The 19,297-nt window shown below is 48.4% G+C and overlaps 2 protein-coding genes across 8 annotated transcripts in view; one reads left to right on the plus strand and one right to left on the minus strand.

Annotated features, from left to right (window-relative positions):
* Window positions 1-19,297, plus strand: part of TNFRSF9 (TNF receptor superfamily member 9) — a 172,716-nt gene that overhangs the window by 100,622 nt on the left and 52,797 nt on the right. The window lies entirely within an intron of this gene.
* The window catches only part of LOC115076638 (coiled-coil domain-containing protein 50-like), an 87,333-nt gene that overhangs the window by 65,805 nt on the left and 2,231 nt on the right, over window positions 1-19,297 (minus strand). The window contains exons 1-2 of one of the 5 annotated variants that reach the window (XM_029578300.1): window positions 15,225-17,379; window positions 14,238-14,356 (exon numbers count right to left, since the gene is read on the minus strand). In XM_029578300.1, the coding sequence (XP_029434160.1) occupies window positions 14,238-14,356; window positions 15,225-15,280 (175 nt within the window). In that variant the 5' untranslated portion in view covers window positions 15,281-17,379. Of the gene's footprint in view, window positions 1-14,237; window positions 14,357-14,655; window positions 15,204-15,224; window positions 17,380-19,297 lie in introns of those variants that run through there. The other 4 variants (XM_029578297.1, XM_029578301.1, XM_029578299.1 and 1 more) reach the window with 4 other exon arrangements.

Genomic DNA, 19,297 nt, shown 5'->3' on the forward strand with positions numbered 1-19,297 from the left:
TACATGCTGCTTTGTGTATCCTTACCACTGGGGATTGAGTGTCAGAGGCAGTGTACTGCTAGGTAACTTAATGGCAGTATCAACACCTTGTCTCAGAAGGATTCATTCTCCTAGATCAGTGGCTCTCAAACCAGTCTTCTTCCAGGACCAACTGGCTAATCTGGTTTTCGGGGCAGCCACAGTGAATGTGCATAAGAGAGATTTGCATGCACTGCCTCCACTGTGTGCAGCAAATTGAGGACCAGTGCCCTAGATCAGCGCTTCTCAACTGGTGTGTCGCGTCTCCTGGGGTCCCACTGCCCCGTTGTACTTTCCTTCTCCCTTTTTCCAGCCCCCGCGGGCCAATTGGAAGCCTCCTTGCTTCCTACCCCCACTGCCCAATTGGAAGCCTCTTTCATTCTGTCTGCCCCCCGCGCAGGCCAATCGGAAGCCTCCTCCCTTCTACCTGCCAGTGGGAGTAGGAAGAAGGGAGGAAGCCTTTGATTGGCCAGTGAGGCAGGCATCACATAGCCCGGGGGAGGGGTGGGAGGAATGGCAGTGTCGAACCCCGATGAAGCAAGGCTGCCATGGCGGCGAAGGAAAGCCCGACCCCCGACCAAGCAAGGCCGCCACGGGAGCTCATTCCCATGGCGGTGAAGAGGAAACCCGACCCCCGACTGAGGCCACCATGGGAGCCCATCCCCGTGGTGGCGAAAAAAGAAGGCCCACTGAAGTAAAGCCGCGGCAGAACTGGAGTCCATCCCTGCAGTGAAGGAAGAAGAGGTTTTTGGTGAGAGCTTGAGTCTGTGGATGAGAATGGAATCATGGGTGAGAGCTTGTATGTGTGGATGTGAATGGAATCATGGGTGAGAGCTTGTGTGTGTGTGGATGTGAATGGAATCATGGGTGAGAGCTTGTGTGTGTGGATGTGAATGGAATCATGGGTGAGAGCTTGTGTGTGTGGATGTGAATGGGTGAGAGCTTGTGTGTGTGGGTGTGAATGGAAGCCTGGGTGAGAGCTGGTGTGAATGGGTGCGAGAGCATTTGTGTGTGATTGAGAGCTTGTATATAAGAGACCATGAGTGTGATTGAGAGAGAGAATGGTCAGGGAGGTGATGTGTTTCTGTGTGAGAGAGAGCGACTGGTCAGGAAGATGACTGGTGTGAGAGAGGAACCGAGACTGTGTGTGTGTGTGTCTGTGTCTGTCTGTGTGTGTGTCTGTCTGATTGTGGGTGCTAAGGAAGAGGACTGTGAGGACAGAGCTTCAGCAGCCCTTGCTGCTTCTGGTGAGTGCTATTGGCTTGGAAGGGAAAGGAGTAGGAGAGTTGCTGGAGAGGGTAAGTAAATGTGGCTTTTTAAATTTATTTTTCTTGATTGACTACCATTTTAATTATTGGGTATTATGCGATGTCTGCTTGTTGAAATATTTTATTGATATTTGGACATGTTTTAATAATTGTTATGAGTTTTTAATTGTTGGATGTTATTCTGTTCAGCAGCTGTTTTGTAATATTTTTAGTTTAGCTTTACAATTATTTCTGTGTGGGGCTCTATAGCAGCCTGGCTTATTCTGTTTTCCCAATAGGAAATGTATTAGTGTTTAGGGCCTAGTTTAATAGTTGTATTTCTTAGATAGGGTTGTACTGTTTGATTGTGTTCCATAATACAGGTGTAACTTTGTGCGGGTTAGTTTGTGTGCATTATTGCAAATCCTGAGAGTCTGTTAGGTGCTGTATTTCTCTTTCCATTTCTCCAGGTTTGCACTGCATGCAGAGTGGCTTTTTTGGTTTTCCATTCCAGTTTCTGTCTCCATATTTATAATTTGTGATTTTTCTATACTTGGTGTGAAGGGTGTGTGACCGAGGTGAGGTATTTTACTAGCATGTAGGCATTTGTATCAATCTTATTTGTTGTGTTTTCTCAATAGGACATGCATTAGTGGTAAATTACTGTCTTTTCATAAGGAAGGCTATTTTGCCTGGTAGTAAAGGGAATTTGTTTTGCTTTTACTGGGATGTCATCAGAACCAGAATATCGTTTTTGTATGGCGAGTTGTACAGGGTAATGCCCTAGATCTGCTCTGCACTCATTGCTGGGGGTTGAGGGGATTCCTGTGGATGCAGTGCATGTTTACATTTAGCCCCGTGACGGTCACATGTTCAGTGTGTCACGCATGTGAGAACCATCTGTCAGGTGTGTCCCGGCCAAAAAAAAGGTTGAGAACCACTGCGTTAGATAATATTCAGTCTTACAAAAAATAAAAACCCACCCAAAACCATGACTCGGGCTGTTTTCCAGGACATGGATAAACATGTGCACGCCCAACTCTTATCCTGGAACATCTATGGTTAAGGAAATATTTCACATGCTGCTTTGCAGTGTTCCTATAACTTAATTACAAATAAACTTTGGAAAAAACAAACAATTAACACTCAAAGCGTGCACGGCTGGGAAAGACTGAAAGAGATGATCATTAAAAACCTTGAGCCTTCTTAAAATGACTTTGATTTAGAGAAGAAAAATTTCAGCCATGAGCAGAACCTAACTGCATAGACTTTATCACCTTTCATATTTATAAAGCAAGCGAGCTCCTGTTATTCCCAGGAAATCTGATCAGGGTTAATGGCTGGAATCAGTTTATGACTGTTAAATGTACAGACTGGTCTCAACCATAAAGTTGCACCTGGTGGAGGATCAGTATGAAAATGAATCTGTTCATATGCGTGCAGATAGCCTCTGCGTGCAGTAAGTGAATTTTCAGAAGGGCGAGCGTTCGTATGTACTATCTCCACCTGGCAGAGAAATATGCACATAGAAAGAGGGCGTTATGAGGGAGTGCTGGAGCGCTATTGGGATGTACAGGCTCATTTATATATTTTATAAACGAAGAATGTGTATACATCAAACAGGAATATATGCTCTTACACCTGCTAATCAAGTTGCGAATATTAAATTTGACTTCCACGGTTTTTGGGTAGGGAGAGACTGGAGCAATTGGAGGAGAGTGTGGGTGAACTAGAATAGGTTTTGGTCAGTTGGCGAACTGGTGCGTGGAAAGACGCGCACGAGTCGTGTCTTGTAAATGAGAGATGTCCACAATCAGCCTAGTTTATAAAATAGCTGCCTCCACACGTAAGACAGAGTTTTATGCACACCTATTACAATGTATTTAATGTGTGAAACACGTGTGTACTTTTATGAAACAGGTGTGTAAACTATGCAGATCCGTCCTGACACATAGGAAGTATTTTATAACTGCTTCCATTCACAGTTTATAAAATACAGGCATAATTTGAAGAGCACCTGCTTACGTATGATTGTGCGGAGCTATGCATGCTATTGAAAGTATGTCCTATTTTTACTAGTCTGTAATGCAAACGCGGATAAATACATGTGGGTTTACATTTTATAGCCAGGCAAAGTCAATTTTTTAGAAACTCAAGACCAGAGTATTTGGGGGGTCCCTGTCATTCGAATTTGCATAGGCACTGCCACGGAGCCAAGCCGAAAAAGGGGGGAATCTGAATGATTTCATTGCCTTTAACTGCAAGCTGGCTGAAGTAAAAGATGGTAATAGCAGTGGTTTGCACGGTTACTGCTGCTTTAACCTCCCGTCTCGGAGGCACAGCTGAGGCAGGGGCCCCGCTACCTGCTGCTGAGAGCCTGGAAACCAGAAGGGATAAGCAGGGCCTTGAAATGGAGGCACAGCCATGGGAAACAAAAATAAAAAACACAAGACGTCAGTTCAATCATCCGTTCATGGGACTGCAGACTAAATTTGGGAAAGGCAAAACATAAAGAAAAGCGATTTTGTTCATAGTCGATCTGACAAAACCTCTGTTGAGACAGCGTGCCCCGTCTGACCCCACTTGGCTTGTTTTTTTTCCACTTACGCACTGTATAGTTTTCTTCTTGACTATTTAGCCATCGTGAAGTTAATCTAATAATAAATGGTGCAGTTAACCTAAAAGGGCCTCTTACTTTCTCAGAAGGTCTCCTGAGTTAGCACTTTTACCAGTGGATTTAAATGGTAGAAACACCCACCCCCCAGTTATGAGTTTCTCCTTTTAGGCCAAATATAAATATTCTTAGAGGTGAATGGCTCCTATACGATTAAAACTTCATGGCCCTTTCACAGATATGTCAGCAGTCTCCTCGCGCTATAATGCAAGAACACGTTTTGCTTGCTTTCTTTGCACGTATGTATAAAAAGTGGTCTGCAGCAAAGAAATAAAAGTGAGTTAATCAAGGCACAGTTGGAGCTGTCAAGCAAATATTAAATGTTCTACATCTGAAGGATGGGGAGATACCTGTAGTGACAGTTTTAGGGCAGGGGCAACCAGGCTCACTGAGAGGGTCAAACTGTGCATGCTGGTAGACCAGGACCATGTCAGCATCACCCATGCTCGCTACAAGCATGATCTGTACAGAATATAAGCTGAAACAGTGCCATTCTGAGTTAATGGCTGCAGGTCCCACAGCATCCTGTAACGGAGAGACCCAGTTGCCCCATGTTGTATGGGCAGGACCAGGCTAGGTGCTTGGTCCACCTTAAATCCCACAGATGGCGAGGGACCCAATGGGGCAGGGGAGAGCCCTGAGGGTGGGACAGAATAATAAGAGTAAGCCCAGCTGGCTTCAGGAGGCCCCCCCGTGTCTCCAGGAGGATGTCAGCTCCTGTAAAGCTTCTGTCCGAAGCAGAAGGGAATGAGGTACACTGTACGGAGGCAAGGCAGTCTACAAACCCTGCATGTAACCGAGTACTGCCAAGGCAGGCAGTCATATATTCTTGAAGGGTTTTTTATTTTATCTGCATTGGAAAAGGCTGGAGTCGGTGTGTTTTGGGCGTCTATCCTGGAAAACGCCGCTCGCTCTCCCACAATCCGCATATTGCTCTTCCAGTTCTGGCTGCGTACGGCATTCCCTATAGGCAGCTCAAGTTCGCATTTTGGGGAGGCCATTCCAGCTGTGGCCAGCGAGTTCTCCCCAGGGCCCTGCCCTGCTTCTGCCGGGCAGCGAAGATGGTTTCGCCTGCCAGCCTCCCGGGAGCCTTTTTAAATAGGGGAGGTGCCAGACTCGTGCTTCCCTTTCAGCCGCCAGGGGCGGATTGGCCTATCGGGGGGGATCGGGCATCCCCCCGGTGAGCCTGGTCGCTCTGGTCTGCCGAGCGCGGCCGTGACAGAGCCGCGCTCGGCAGACCACGTGGTATCTCCTGGGCCGGCCTGGGCGGCGAATCCCCGGGCCGGTCTTCATCGGGAATCCGCCGCCGTCAGCCGCCTGTCCCCCCCCCCCCCCCACAGGGGCTCTCATCTGTGAAACCCCACAGAAGTTTTCGTGCCTCCAGCTTGGACAGTCCCTAAGCGCTTTTTTTTTTTTTCTTTTCAAATGAGTTGAAAAGCACCAAAACTGCAAAGGCTTAAAGCAAACCGCAAGGATGGCTTCTCTTCAGCTCGGCCCCAAATCCGTTGGCAGGGTTTGTGCGCCATGGAGGGGGGGGAAGGCCCTTCCCTGAGTGGAGCGGCAGAAGGATTTTGTAAATGGGTCACATTTCCCCGTCCCAGCAAAACGTGGGGGGAAAGCAGAGGGCAGTCTGGGGCTGTTTTCAGAGTGGGGCATCCATCCCTGGTGTTAAAGCGTTTTGGCTTTACAACCTTTGCAGGGACATCGCTGGGGGGGGGGGAGGGAATGGCGGCGAGCGGCAGCCCTGGAGCGACTGCACTTTCCATCAGGGGGTTCCAGCCACCCTGGCGTTCTCCTAAAGCAGGGGTCGAACAGGAAAAGGTTGACGAGACTCGCGTAAGTGGTTTGCAAGACCCGTGACTCTGATCCCTGTTCCCCCTCTCCCTCCCCCCCCCCCCCCCAGCAAGCAGTGATTTTGTGCGGATGTCCTGCTGCTTTCTGGTACAAAGAAGCTGAAAGAAGGCCACGCACCGTGATTTATCAACATTTTTTTTTTTGTTTCTCTTAGCTCCCATTCTGCGGGTATGGGGGAGGGGGGAATCTGATAAATCAGGCTGCGTACTTTGCTGGAAAAGAAGTAAGAGTCCCATCCACAAACCAGACAAAAATACATCAGCCCTTCCCTGTATTAAACTTGTCAGAAAACTACCCGGCACCCCAGTGAAAAAACAGCCCATCTCTGGCTTCTGTTCTGTACTGGTCAGAGGTCACCAGATGTGTTTATTCTTTAGGGGATCTTCCCTTTCTCACAGCGACGGAGGCATTTGAAAGCTTTGTACAGCACATCCCTTTCCCTAAGAGAATTGTTTTCGCAGTTTTCCCATAAAAACTCCAAATTGACTTTACTTTCTTTAAATGCAGGGAACTCTGTGGTGGCAAACCCCCCCTCCCCCTGTAAGTAAAAGGCTGGAGAGCTGAGTTTTTGTCCCTAGTTGGGTGACGGGGGCACTCCCTTGCAACCCGCCTGCATGGAAAGAACATAAGAACATGCCATACTGGGTCAGACCAAGGGTCCATCAAGCCCAGCATCCTGTTTCCAACAGTGGCCAATCCAGGCCATAAGAACCTGGCAAGTACCCAAAAACTAAGTCTATTCCATATAACCATTGCTAATGGCAGTGGCTATTCTCTAAGTGAACTTAATAGCAGGTAATGGACTTCTCCTCCAAGAACTTATCCAATCCTTTTTTAAACACAGCTATACTAACTGCACTAACCACATTCTCTGGCAACAAATTCCAGAGTTTAATTGTGCGTTGAGTAAAAAAGAACTTTCTCCGATTAGTTTTAAATGTGCCCCATGCTAACTTCATGGAGTGCCCCCTAGTCTTTCTACTATCCGAAAGAGTAAATAACCGATTCACATCTATTCGTTCTAGACCTCTCATGATTTTAAACACCTCTATCATATCCCTCCTCAGCCGTCTCTTCTCCAAGCTGAAAAGTCCTAACCTCTTTAGTCTTTCCTCAAAGGGCAGCCGTTCCATGCCCCTTATCATTTTGGTAGCCCTTCTCTGTACCTTCTCCATCGCAATTATATCTTTTTTGAGATGCGGCGACCAGAATTGTACACAGTATTCAAGGAGCGGTCTCACCATGGAGCGATACAGAGGCATTATGATATTTTCTGTTTTATTCATCATTCCTTTTCTAATAATTCCCAACATTCTGTTTGCTTTTTTGACTGCCGCAGCACACTGAGCCGATTATTTCAATGTGTTATCCACTATGACGCCTAGATCTCTTTCTTGGGCTGTAGCACCTAATATGGAACCCAACATTGTGTAATTATAGCATGGGTTATTTTTCCCTATATGCATCACCTTGCACTTATCCACATTAAATTTCAGCTGCCATTGGTGGGTGATGCATGGCCCCCACCTGCTACCCCCTCTTCCTCATGCACCAGAAGCTTGTGCTAATTCTGCCACCAGAGGTCCAATCCATGCGCATGCATTTTCCCTCCTTAGAGAGAAAAGAAATGACGGGAAATGCACAAAATAGATTAAATTTATAGCCCTCCGTGGAATAAATAACTGGCTTGAATTCAACGCCCGCTGTCTTCTTGCCACCAGGTCAGGGCTGCGGGTGTCAGAAGTGCCCTTCTCCCTCTGTGTGCGCCGTGCAGCCCGTCGCCATCCCGCAAACCCATCTCTCATCAATCCTGGCAGCCGCAACTTCCATTGCCCGCTAGATCCGGTCGCTCCGTGGTGCTTACGTTGTCGCCAGTGACATCACACCTGTTGCATTAACCAATTGGACACCCCCTGCCAAGTGACATAAACGTGTTTGATTCCCGGGCCAGGCTTCGGGCTCTCTGGGGCTGCCTGGTGGGGCGAGGGATGATGCAGAGATAGAGATAGCGCCCACCGCCCCTGGAGTGGGGAGGTAGCATCAGCCATCACTGGCTGGCAAACACTCATCGGTCAGACTCGGGGTCCACGTTAGCCGGGTACCAGAGGGCGCTGCAGTTTTGTGGCCGAGGACCGTGGCTGTGATGCATGCACTGAGCTTGGGGGAGGATATAAGGGGGGTAATTGGGAATAAAGGCTCATTGTGCTGCAGCTCTAAAGAGGCCAGCTCAGCTTCAGCTGGAAGAAAAACAAAAAACCCGAGGCCAAATACAGGAGAAACCGGCCACCCTTTGGCTAGTGAGGATCAGGAAACTGTCCGATGGAAATGGTGGTTTTCTGCCAACCGCTGCAGACCAGCGCACACTACAGACCTCTTCAGACGAGCGTCGTTAAGGCCAGAGACTGAGCCGGCACGCGCTCCGCTCCCAGGAGGAGGCGGGGCCAAGCCCAGGGCCTGGTGGCGGAGCACGCGCCGGCTGAGTCCCGGCTCCGTGGGCCTTCACCCACTACTGCTGCCGTGAGTGGGCTCCAGAGCAGCTCCGTGGGACAGGCGAAGTGTTGGCTGCACAGCAGAAAACCGAATAAAATATGAAACGCTCAGCTCCCTCCCCCCCGTGGCCCATGTTGTTGAGGTAGGCAGCCGGCTTTGCGCCTCCTGTTTCCGGGGGCAGCAGAGCAGGTCCGGGCACACGTGTGCACTCCGCGCGGGTCATTAGTGGCGACCCGCGTTCAGGCTGCTGCTCAACGCGGAGGTCCCGGCGTGGCCCCTGAATTGTGAGAGGGCCCACATGTGTGACCTGAGCTGGCGGGAGCACGCAGCCTTAACTGCCGTTTGTATGGAGCAGGAAGAGCCCGAAAGGGAGAAAACGCACCGCAACCTAAAGAGAAGGCAGTTTTCAAAACGCTGTACTTTAAGAAGGAAAAAAAAAACCCCCATGGCCTGCACAGAGCTTTGCAAATCAAATTTATGATTCTTAAGAAAACGAGGCAGCTGCTCAGGAACAAAAATCCACTGCAGTCCATCAGGGCTTCACATGTATTTGATCTAAAAGTAAGTTTAAGGAAATTATTAACATCATATGGTAGAAGACCAATTGATATCTGGTTTAAATAATTCCTCCTCTGGAAAATAATTTATAGGCATGGTAGAACTTTTTTTTTTTTTTTATATATATATATATATATATATATATATAATTTAAGCCCCTGTAGCAGCTACAAAGAGATTTTATCCTAAGAGGCTTGGTCTGTGCTCACACTAGCCAAACCTGATATTAAATATTAAGGGCCTCGTCTGCCATCCTTCATAAAGCAGGTGACTTCCAAACGGGGGGGGGGTACTTCCCATTTGGTGATGCCTGCAGAAGCGGGCGACATCAAGCTTCTGTCCTACGTATGGGAACGGCCAGTGTGTCGGGTAGATGGGCTCCCGAAGTCAGGCCTTTGTTGTCTTGGTTGTCATTGGAACAGCCTGCGTCAGGATAGGGTTAGGGTCGGATTCAAATGACAATGGCTTCTCCACTTGGGTTGACAACTGAATCTTGTCCTTTTTTTTTTGTCAGGATAGGTTGATCCAGTCCTAGTTCCACTGCATGCAGGAACCCGATGCCTTCCTTTTCTCAGGGAAATCAGAAGGAACTACACATCCCCTGCATCCAGTGGGGTGAAACCAGGAGTCGATCAACCCATGCTGGAAAAGCCAGGGACGAGTTTGGCAGTTCTGTGGGTCCAGGTGCATTGCGTTCCTGATCTCTGTTCTTGGCAGTACCTCCTGCATGGTTCCCTACAAAAGTCTATTGGATTGTCAGAGGTAAGCAAGGCTCTGCCTTTAGCACAAATCAGAAGGCAGAGAGAGAACGTTTCCACCCCCCCCCCCAACCAGGCTTCCCGCCACTGCATTGAGAGAATATCTACTCCCGCCATGCCTTGGAACGCGCCTATCCGGGCACTCTGGCGTGGGCTTAAAAGATTACATTTCCCATTACTGTTGTCGGAAAACCATTGCAAATTATTTACAGTTTGGCAGAGACGGTGATTCCTGAGAAGGAGGGGGAAGGTCCGGGATGGCCGTAGGGTGCACTTGCATGGGCTCTGAAGGCAGCCACCGTCCAAGGGCCTTGGCTGGACGCTTGCCATTGTGATCCCTGGGCTGCAGATTGGAAGTACAGTCTACCCTGGCTTTGAGATTCGTCGCAGTAGCAGTGGGGGAAGGTGGAGGGGCGTATTTCCATCCACACTGGATGTCTGACTAGGAAATAGGCGAAGGGAACAAAATCCCAGGAGCCTCCCCGGAGTTCTCATCCTGCAGAGAATATTTGTGGCTGTCTTGTTATGAGTGCCAAGAACGACTCTTGTCATTTTTTTCTCTCTCCCCCCCCCCTCCCGGGGGGGGGGGGGGAAGAGAGGCAAAGACTGAGCACCCCCTCCCGGTGGGTGCTCAGTCTTTGCCTCTGTAAGCGTAATTCAGCCCTGCATCCTGTCTCCCATGGGGACAGGGTTTCAGTTTGTTTGTTTACTGCAGCATCGAGTCTGCCTTTATCACAATATTTCCTAATGGAAGCCCTGCATGAGCTCGGAGCCGGCGTTTCCAAGTACGAGAAGCGAAGGACTTATTTTTAATTCCGATAGATCCCCTTTGTGCTTTTAAGTTGAATTCTGAATGCTCGTGGGAAGCACGAACGGGGACAGTAACTGCAGTTGAAGGCTGGCCGATTGGTGCTTTTGTGTGTCGTTCGTCAAGCAAGAACTGAGTGACCAAGCATGAAAAGAAAATCCCTTAACACAACCTAAGTGACTCTGCTGCAATACCTCCTGCTATCCATGCCTTTCTCAAAGGCCGGTCCCCTACCTGACGCATCTAGTTCTGGTGGCAGTAAGAGGGAGGTGGGTATTTTTTGGAAAATGCTGTCATGATTTCTACTGGTCTCAGGGTTTGTAGTTGCATTACCCAATAGAACAATTATATTCCTCCTCAATACAGTGCAGTCAGCAGAGAAACTGAGGTCAGTATTCAGAGAAGACGGCAAGCGGCAAATTTATCCAGGGACAGTCGCACGTGTAACTCGTCCTGGATATTCAGCGGGACTTGTGCTCACACAAGTCTCCCGCGAAATATCTGGGCATAAAGTTATGCATGAAACTTTACCCAGATAAATCCAGGACTGATTTCACTGACCAGACTTGTGCATGTTACTTTACCTGGATATTACCGAGTGGGGTGTGTTCTCGCTGCCCCTAGAATGCCTCTTATCGACGGCCCTTCTTGTGCAGGTACATTTTTGTGTGCACAAAAAAAATGTGTGTACATACAATGCATGCATTCAGCAGGGGGGTATCTTCAAAGCTCAGTGTTTGGGCGCATTAACTCAAAAGGCGATACGCACGTGGCCAATGCAGTACAGTGCACACTGCTTTCTGCGCGGTTGGATGCGCCCTATGGACATGCTACAATAACTCCCCATGCAATAATGGGACCAGTGAGTAGCTAATTGCACTCATCACATGTAGATGAGGCTGCTGTCACCCCCGATGCAAAAATCACTGTGCGCCCGACCCACACACGTTTTAACACGCAAAGGTTAACGCCATCCAGGAGCTGGTGTTAAACTCTTGATGCGCTCCTGATACTTAAGTAAGAGGAATCACGGAAGCAGCATGGAAAAAAAATATTCTCGGTGGTCAGGTAAGGAAAATGGATGCTGCTTGACTCTCCGTTTTTCCTAATCCAGGCGCAGCCACATCTCCTGGGCGTCCGATAACTTGGATGCACCAGGGACGCGCAATTTATCCTTAGCGCATCCTTTTTTTTTTTAGTCCGCCAGCTCCCGTACTGCCTCGCGCACCCAGGAAAGGGGATGTGCGCGCGTTCGAAAAATTATGCGCCCGGTTTGGACGCATGGTTTTTTTTTTTCGCGCTTGGTATTGCATTGGCAATAAAGGCTTTGAATATTGACTTCTGCGTGTTTATAAAATCCCTGCCATTGGCGGCGCAGGCAAATGCGTGAATATCTTGGAAATTCAACCAGCGGGCGGCACTCGAGACCGCAGCTTAGTCTCTTTGGCGCAAAGTAACATATTTAGGCTAACACAGTAAGGTCAGGCCCAGAGATTCTTGAAGCGGTCTCTCGCTGTGAGTTTTTCGCTCTGCCTTCGTCTATTCTGTCACTCTTGAGGTCTGAAGCCTTTATGAACGTTTATCTGTGAAGGCTTCTGGTCAAACGGACTCCGGCCACCTGCACATTGAGGCTCTGGGTGTCTCCCCTTTTAACCTGGAGATTACATCTCGAATTCAGAGCTAAAAACAGCCCCCAGCCGATCCGTCCCCCTCTTCCACAAATTCTTTCCTGAAGCCTCATCCAGTTCAAAAACAAATGTTTAAAAAAATAAACTTGCTAATGCCGGTGACAAAGGGTCATGTAAAAATAAGCCTGGGCAGCAGGATGAGTCAGAGGAAGGAGGCGGAGGTGATGAGAACCAGGGGAAACGGGAAGATGGGGGGTCATGAAGCCAAATGCTAGCGATCTGTTCCCTTCCCCACCCTTGCATTTGTACTGAGGGATGGGCTTGCTCTTCCAGAATTATCTATCGCCCCAGACGTGCAGGTCAGGGCTATCACTTGGGTGGGCTAGCACAGTCCAACCTCTCTCAGCAAATCTTTGGCTTAGAATTGTTTAAAAAAAAGAAAAAGCTGATGGACACAAACTTATTTATCATACGAGCAATCTCGTGTAGCAGTCGCTACGCTGCTGTTGGAAACTTGTATCCCACTGAACCGAACATCGGAGGTGGGGATTTTACCTCCGCATCGTATTTTAATCGATTTCCTACGCCCTTTGTTGTTAACGCCTGGATTAAAAAAAAAAAAAGAAATGTCCACAGGAAAGTGACAGCGCAAGAATATTAACCGCAAAACGTGGCCAAGCCACGGTAAAGTTTTCACCAGCCAACGCACGCTTGCCCTGCTGAAAGAAAGCCTCCCGCTGCGTTATGAAGACGTTAGAGAGGGCCGTGCTTCTTTCTCCAGCTAATGACTTTGTAATTTTTCTAGAAGCTTCCTCTTCCTGGCCTCCCGCCCGCCCCCCAGCAAGAGCCCAGTATGTGACGCCGTCAGACACCCCCTCCCCGTCCCGGGACCTCCCCCCCCCCTGCAGGAGAAAGCTCAACAAACTCCATCCGCAGGAACGGGAGGCAGCAGAGAAGGCTGTGAAACAGAGGGGTTTTGGGGGATGGGGAGGGAATCCATTTTTAATATTGCTCTAGCCCAGGGGCCAGCCGGCCTCCCTGCGGGCTCTTCTCATGGGAGGTGCAGGCTTCACCATGGAAGAAGGATGAAATCCCCCACTATCCCCCAGTAAACAAATGATGCATGGGGAGGGGAACGGGGGCTGATTTTCTGGAGGCACTGAAACACCGCCCACCCCGAGCTTCCCAGGAACCCTTCCGAGTTGACGTCCTCCTAACTAAACCCCCGCGGTGCCTTCAGAGGGATCCAAATGCAGCTTGCACCCCAGCGGTAACCGTTCAGAGCAGTGCGTTGTTTGGAAAATAAAAACAGTGAAACCTTCTTGATGCAATAAGTTAGAAAGTCGCATTGGGGGGGGGGGGGGAAGGTGGAAGGGAAACCCGGGTTCCCGCGATCGAGTCTCCAACGTCCTAACGCGGAAAGAAAAAAAAAAAAGATTACCCCAGGCGAACCTTCTCCCCTGCGGTTTGGGGGAAACACTAGGCATCGCCTCCCCCCCCCCCAGGGAAGGATGATGCCCCCTCCTACCCAAAGCAAAAGTGATGCAGCGCCCATCGCCTTCCCAGGACCCAAGGGAGGTTCCACCCGAGCAGCAGGTCTGAGGAACAAAACGCTCCCTTTGCACCGACAACAACAAAGGTTCAGAGACAAAAACCAAACCAAACAGAGGGGCATTCTGTCCATAAATAAAACACAAATAATAAAACTAACTTACGAGACAGAGACCAGAGAAGGCACCAGTCATTCTGCCCTCAGTAATGCGGCTTTCTCTTCTTAAAGTTATGACCTGCATTTTTTTTTTGCTTTTCGGGGTCAGTGGTGAAAAAGTGCAGTCTTAAAAAGTTTTACCGACGCACCCCAGAGCAGAGAGCGGCAACTCCAGTCACCGAGAGACACGGACAGATCATATTTCAGCAAATCGGTCTGCGGATCCCTGGACAAAGGATCCAGCTACATTTGCAGGGGGCTTTGGGTGTCCTGAATTAAAAAAAAAATGCTCAGTGGTGCTTGAATGCCAACGTGGCCCCTCTCTGCTTTAAGACAAAACATTCGTAGAAGTGACCTGCCACGGGTATCTCTTTAGATCAGGGGCAACACATTCAAAAGCAGGCCAAATATTCACGGGGGACGTCCCGAAAACCCAGGAGGGGTCTGCGTGCTCCCAGGACCCGATTCGTGCACCGCAGAAAAGCGCGCCTTACCTTCCTGGACCCCATGGAGACTCGATTCGTCAACCTCGCCCTCCGTCATCTTCTGAGCCCTCCCTCGGTGGCAAAACGCCGCTGCGCTTCTTTCGAGGCCGTGCAGCCCCAGGGTCCAACTAAATGCAAGAAAAGTGAAGTAATTAAGTGGTTTTTTACCCCCTCTTCCCCCCCCCCCGTTCCTTTCCCAGCAGGTGGCGGCTTTTAAACACAGATGTGCGCAGCAGCCTAGAGTTCTCCTCGCCCACATAATAACAGCTCTCCCCATGCCCAGGACACAAATTGGTACCACAAGCCGTGAAAGCGGGAAGCTACTGGTCAGGGCTTTCTAGGAACTCTGGGCTGGCAGCAGTTCTGTCTGCAGGCCTGGACCGTGCTTACTCCACAGAGCGAGCGAGCGCACCATCAAAACATTTACCTGTCGCATAAAGTTCCACTTTCAGAACCGCGTCCGCTCCCGGGGCAGAAAGTGAAAAAAAAAAAAAAGAAGATATAAAAGAGGGAGCAACTCTAGCTTGGGCACTGATGGGGTATCGCCAGGGCCACTGCAAGACGGGCGACCGCCATCAAGTACCAGGTCGCCCTTTTGAGCCTGAAAGGGGGGGGAGGTCCCGAAAATAACCCTTGTCAGGGGCCCCAGATTGTCCAGTGGCTGTCCCTGGATGTCTCCACCTTGCACGCTTAGAAAGTGTCAAGCAGGACCGGACGTGCAGAGATTCTCATCTGCCGAGAAGACACCTTAGCATCTCCGCTGTTCTTTTGCATACATTAAAAAAAACAAAAACCAAAACCAGACATTGGACTCCTTCTGCACTTCCATTCTGCCAGCCTAAAAGCACTGCAGGAAGAGAGAGTCACCAAGCCCAGAAGAGCTGCTTCCCCACTAACTAAGCAGCCCACTTATCACATCCCGATGCCCCACAGCTCTGTGGGACTTCACCTTCGGCCCAGTACAACTCTCCCTTTCTCCTTAACACGTTACTCTACCTCCTCAGGCTCCCGTGCAGTCTCCTGGCCGCCTCCAGTCTGTTTCCCTCACTCATGGAATAGATTCAGAGAGGAAAAGCAATCCTAACTTGCCCAGACCTCTCTCTCTCTCTCTCCTGTGGGTGGAAGGGCTGGAGATATTCCCACTGAAGCGGGCAAGCGTCCAGCAGTGCCGTCGGTACAGCGGAGAGGAATCTCGTCCAGACAGGGCTGGGATGGAAAAGGATTACGTATTGAACTGCTGAGCGCGGTTCTGCCAAGCCTTTCCTGCAATACTCTCTCTCTCTCACTCCCCCAGGGAAACAACGCACCCTGCCCCAAACAAAAACAAAACACAGCCTTAAAACCATTTAGGATGGTCTTCAACACACATAAACAATGTTTGAGCTGACACAGGATCCCAAGTTCATCGCAGTCAGCGTGTGTAACAGGAGGGGGGAGTCTATGGTATTCAGCCGCCTTCTGCATCTTGTACGGATATGATTTAAAAAGGAGGTATCCCTGCTACGGTTTAGCATGTCCCCCTTTCAGCAGGCTCTAATGTTCATTAGAGCTAAACAGACGCTTTTAACAGTTAATACGGTTAGACTGACTGTGCATTTTGTCGTATATTTGTATTTATTTATTTATTGTAAAGGATGCCCATTCGTTTTATGTTTGTGTGGAATTGCATTTCGGGAATGTAAAGTTATAACCCGCCCAGGATCGTAGCTGAGCAGGACATAGATATTTAAAATAAATAAATGTTTATTCTTTCAGCAGCTGGGAATATAATCCAGTACCTTCTCACAAATTTCTCTAGCATTTAAAATTATTTACCGCTCACTCCCGCGATTGTGGCGGTTTACAAAATTAAAACAGGCATAAATAATAAGAGACATAGAAAACAAAGCAGACCCTAACACTGGGCCTGGCAAAGATGCTGGGTGATATAATTACACTCAGCCCAAATTCTGCCCCAGTATGCACTGGGTATCCCAAAAGCCTGCTGGAAAAACCACGTAGTCTTCAATGCTTTTTTTAAAAAAAAGCTTTTGAGTCCGACATAAGCTGGAGATCCTGTTATTGGAGCTGCTACTGAAATAGCACGGCCTCTGACTTCCTTTAATGTTTTTGCTGGATTGTGGGCATCTCTAAAAGTCCCTTTATTCACCAATTCACCAACCTTAAAGTGTAAAGCAGATGCCAACCCATAAACCATCAGCTGTGATAAGTCTTCTGAATCAACATTAATACTTTGTACTGGATCCAAAACTGAATGGGTAGCCAGCGTAGCCTAGAGAACGCAGGTGCGGTATGATCTTATTTAGGGTGCCTGGCAAGAATTCCAGCAGCCAAATTTTGTAACGGTTGCAGCGATCGAAGGATGCTAGTGGGACCTGCAGAGTAGTAGAATTTTCTGTAGACCTATTTAAATGAAAAAAAGAAGCCCAAGTGACACCATTACATGGATGACTCCATATATAATTTGCTGCCTTTTGTGTTGGTCATCCTGTGTGTCATGCTCCAGAAACGGTATCTGCACTGTCTTTATGGGAAAATTATTGATTGATTTTTTTTCCCCTTTTATTAGGGCAGAGGTAAGCAACTCCTGTCCTAGAGTGCCACAAACAGGCCTGGCTTTGAGCATTTCCACATTGAATATGCATGCGACATATAATGGAGGCAGTGCATGCAAATCTCTCTCATGCATATTCATTGTGGATATCCTGAAACCCTGACCTGTTTGAGGCACTGCAGGACCGCAGTTGCCTACCCCTGCCTTTGGGTGGACTCTTTGCATCCTACCAAAAATTGCCCCTTATGAACTTTGACCAAACGCAAAATACCTTAAAGAGGATTTTCTGGCGGGACACACAAGGGCAACTGGTTTTCTGTGATCTTAAACAGGAAAACTTTTCTCTACACATGAATGTGCGCGCACTTGTAACCGCTAGGCGACATGCACACGGCTTATCGAGAGAGGTCGGGGAAGCGAACATACGCGTGTGGTTTGTCCCTCAGACCCGACCCATATAAATGCCGTGTGTGGAACCCACGTGCGCAGCTGCCACGTAAACACAGCCACAGGCCGTTGCAGCTGCTTTCTGCTTGGGCACTTCTGTTGTTACAATTCTGTACCTGGATGTCACTTGCCTTGAGCTGCAATGAAAAGGCATGAGATAAATACACCCCCGCCCACCCCAAATCCCGGTCGGCCTTTAGTCAAGTGAAAGCTTAGGGCTGGAAACGACCTCCATTTCCAGCCTGAAACTACAAGCACAGTCACTACATTGGGCCACATCATAAATCAGGAACCAGTGTAGGTACAGAAAAATAATTAGCTAACAGAGGCCCAGTAATCAAGTTATGGTCCAGTCTCGCATCTTTTGAATCCCATGCTACCGACTCCTGAACCAAACTCCCAAATGCACTCAAAGGTTTCTTTCTGCCTCTGCTCTGAAAGCAGAATCCACTGCAAACATACAAACCACAGCTATCCCTGATCTCCATAAAGACGGCATCCTACAGTGCTTAACCTCTCTGCGGATGTGATTAGAGCTGTGACGTGACAGCGCCCTGAGTACCAATGGGCTTTTGATTGGTGCAGATCAGCTTAATGGAGTTCAAACCAGGGCAGGACACTTAAATGTTAAAAATGCAAGAGAAACAAAATATACGGTGATACCTTTTATTGGACTAATTTAATACATTTCATCAAGATAAAACCATCTCCTTTAGGTCAAAGTTCAAACGATGACATTACCAGGAAATATAAAGTAGTGAGGCTGCCAGAAGGGAATCATGAAATGCAGACCAGTGATGAGGGGAAAGGGCGAGGGGGATTTGATGGGTGGATCCAAAGGCGACATGCACTGTAATTTTATGGCTCATAATGTTAAAGGAAACTTCCATCTGTCTTGAGTCCTTTTTGTCAGTTCCAATGTGTCTGACAAATAAACTGTATTTGGACCAACATTTCACTGCAAAACATGGATTGCCTAACTGAAAAAAAAATCAGCGTATCGGAATCCCAGCTGTTGACAACCAATGATAATTTTGTCTGGTTACAATGTCAAATGTTTTCCAAAACAGCTGCATTTACAGTAACTGTTTCGGAGCTAGTTCAACCCTTTTCCCTGAGGTTTATCATGCTACGCTAAGAAACACGAAGATAAGACTTGTGGAAAGAATAAATCTATCAACGGAGCGTGCCATTCTGAGAGTCATTTAAAAAGCAGCTTCTTGAGGTGGTTATTCCACAGATTTTAGGGAGGCAGGGACACAACAGAGGAGCCAAACCAATGGCCAAATTTAAGCACACAACAGGACCTTTAAGGAGCACAGGGAAGGAGAAGCCCACAGATCAAGCAAAACCCGAGGGAGGTAAATGTGGACAGAACGAGTGGATCAAGTGATGCTGTTATGTCGTGACTTGATCAAAATTCCCCCCCTGGAAACCTGCACTTAACCCAACAACAACAGAGGATCAGTCAAGATTACGCTTGGACTTATCTGCCTTTCACTATGACAACATTTCACTGATCTAATGATGGAAAAAATCTTGACTGGAGTTTACTTTCTTCAGAGTTTTCCAGTTGAACCAGAATGAGCCCCTGCATCCAAGATACCAAATAAGACAGGGAAAGAAGCCCCAAGTTTGCTTTCAAGATAAAAAGGAATCCTCCATCTATGTGCGTCTACAACCGCCCTTCCTCCCTCCAGTTAAAAGGAACAAGCACGTGCTACCCCATAATATACATTGCAACAGTTACCGGGTCCGAGACAAGCTGCATGAGTTTCTTTTGGAGGAACCGTTTTAAATATGGCCGCCTCTGGTCCACTCCTCCAGGTTGGCGCCAAGCTCTTCCTGTCATGTGATGCTAAACCAGCATCCCCTCAATGGCTACGCAGCGAGAAGGATGTAGGGAGCCCACTAAAGCGAAGGGGGCCACGAGCCAAGATTTCTTTTCGGAAATTGAAGCTGGCTAAAAATGCACACTTGCTGTCTGAGGGACAGAAGATGCCTTCACCCCCTCTTTTGGGGGTAAGGAAGCAGAGGCGATGCTAGAACATGCAGAGTAAGGAAAATC

This window comes from Rhinatrema bivittatum, chromosome 15 (genome assembly GCF_901001135.1).
Source record: "Rhinatrema bivittatum chromosome 15, aRhiBiv1.1, whole genome shotgun sequence".
NCBI classification, from domain to species: Eukaryota; Metazoa; Chordata; class Amphibia; order Gymnophiona; family Rhinatrematidae; genus Rhinatrema; species Rhinatrema bivittatum.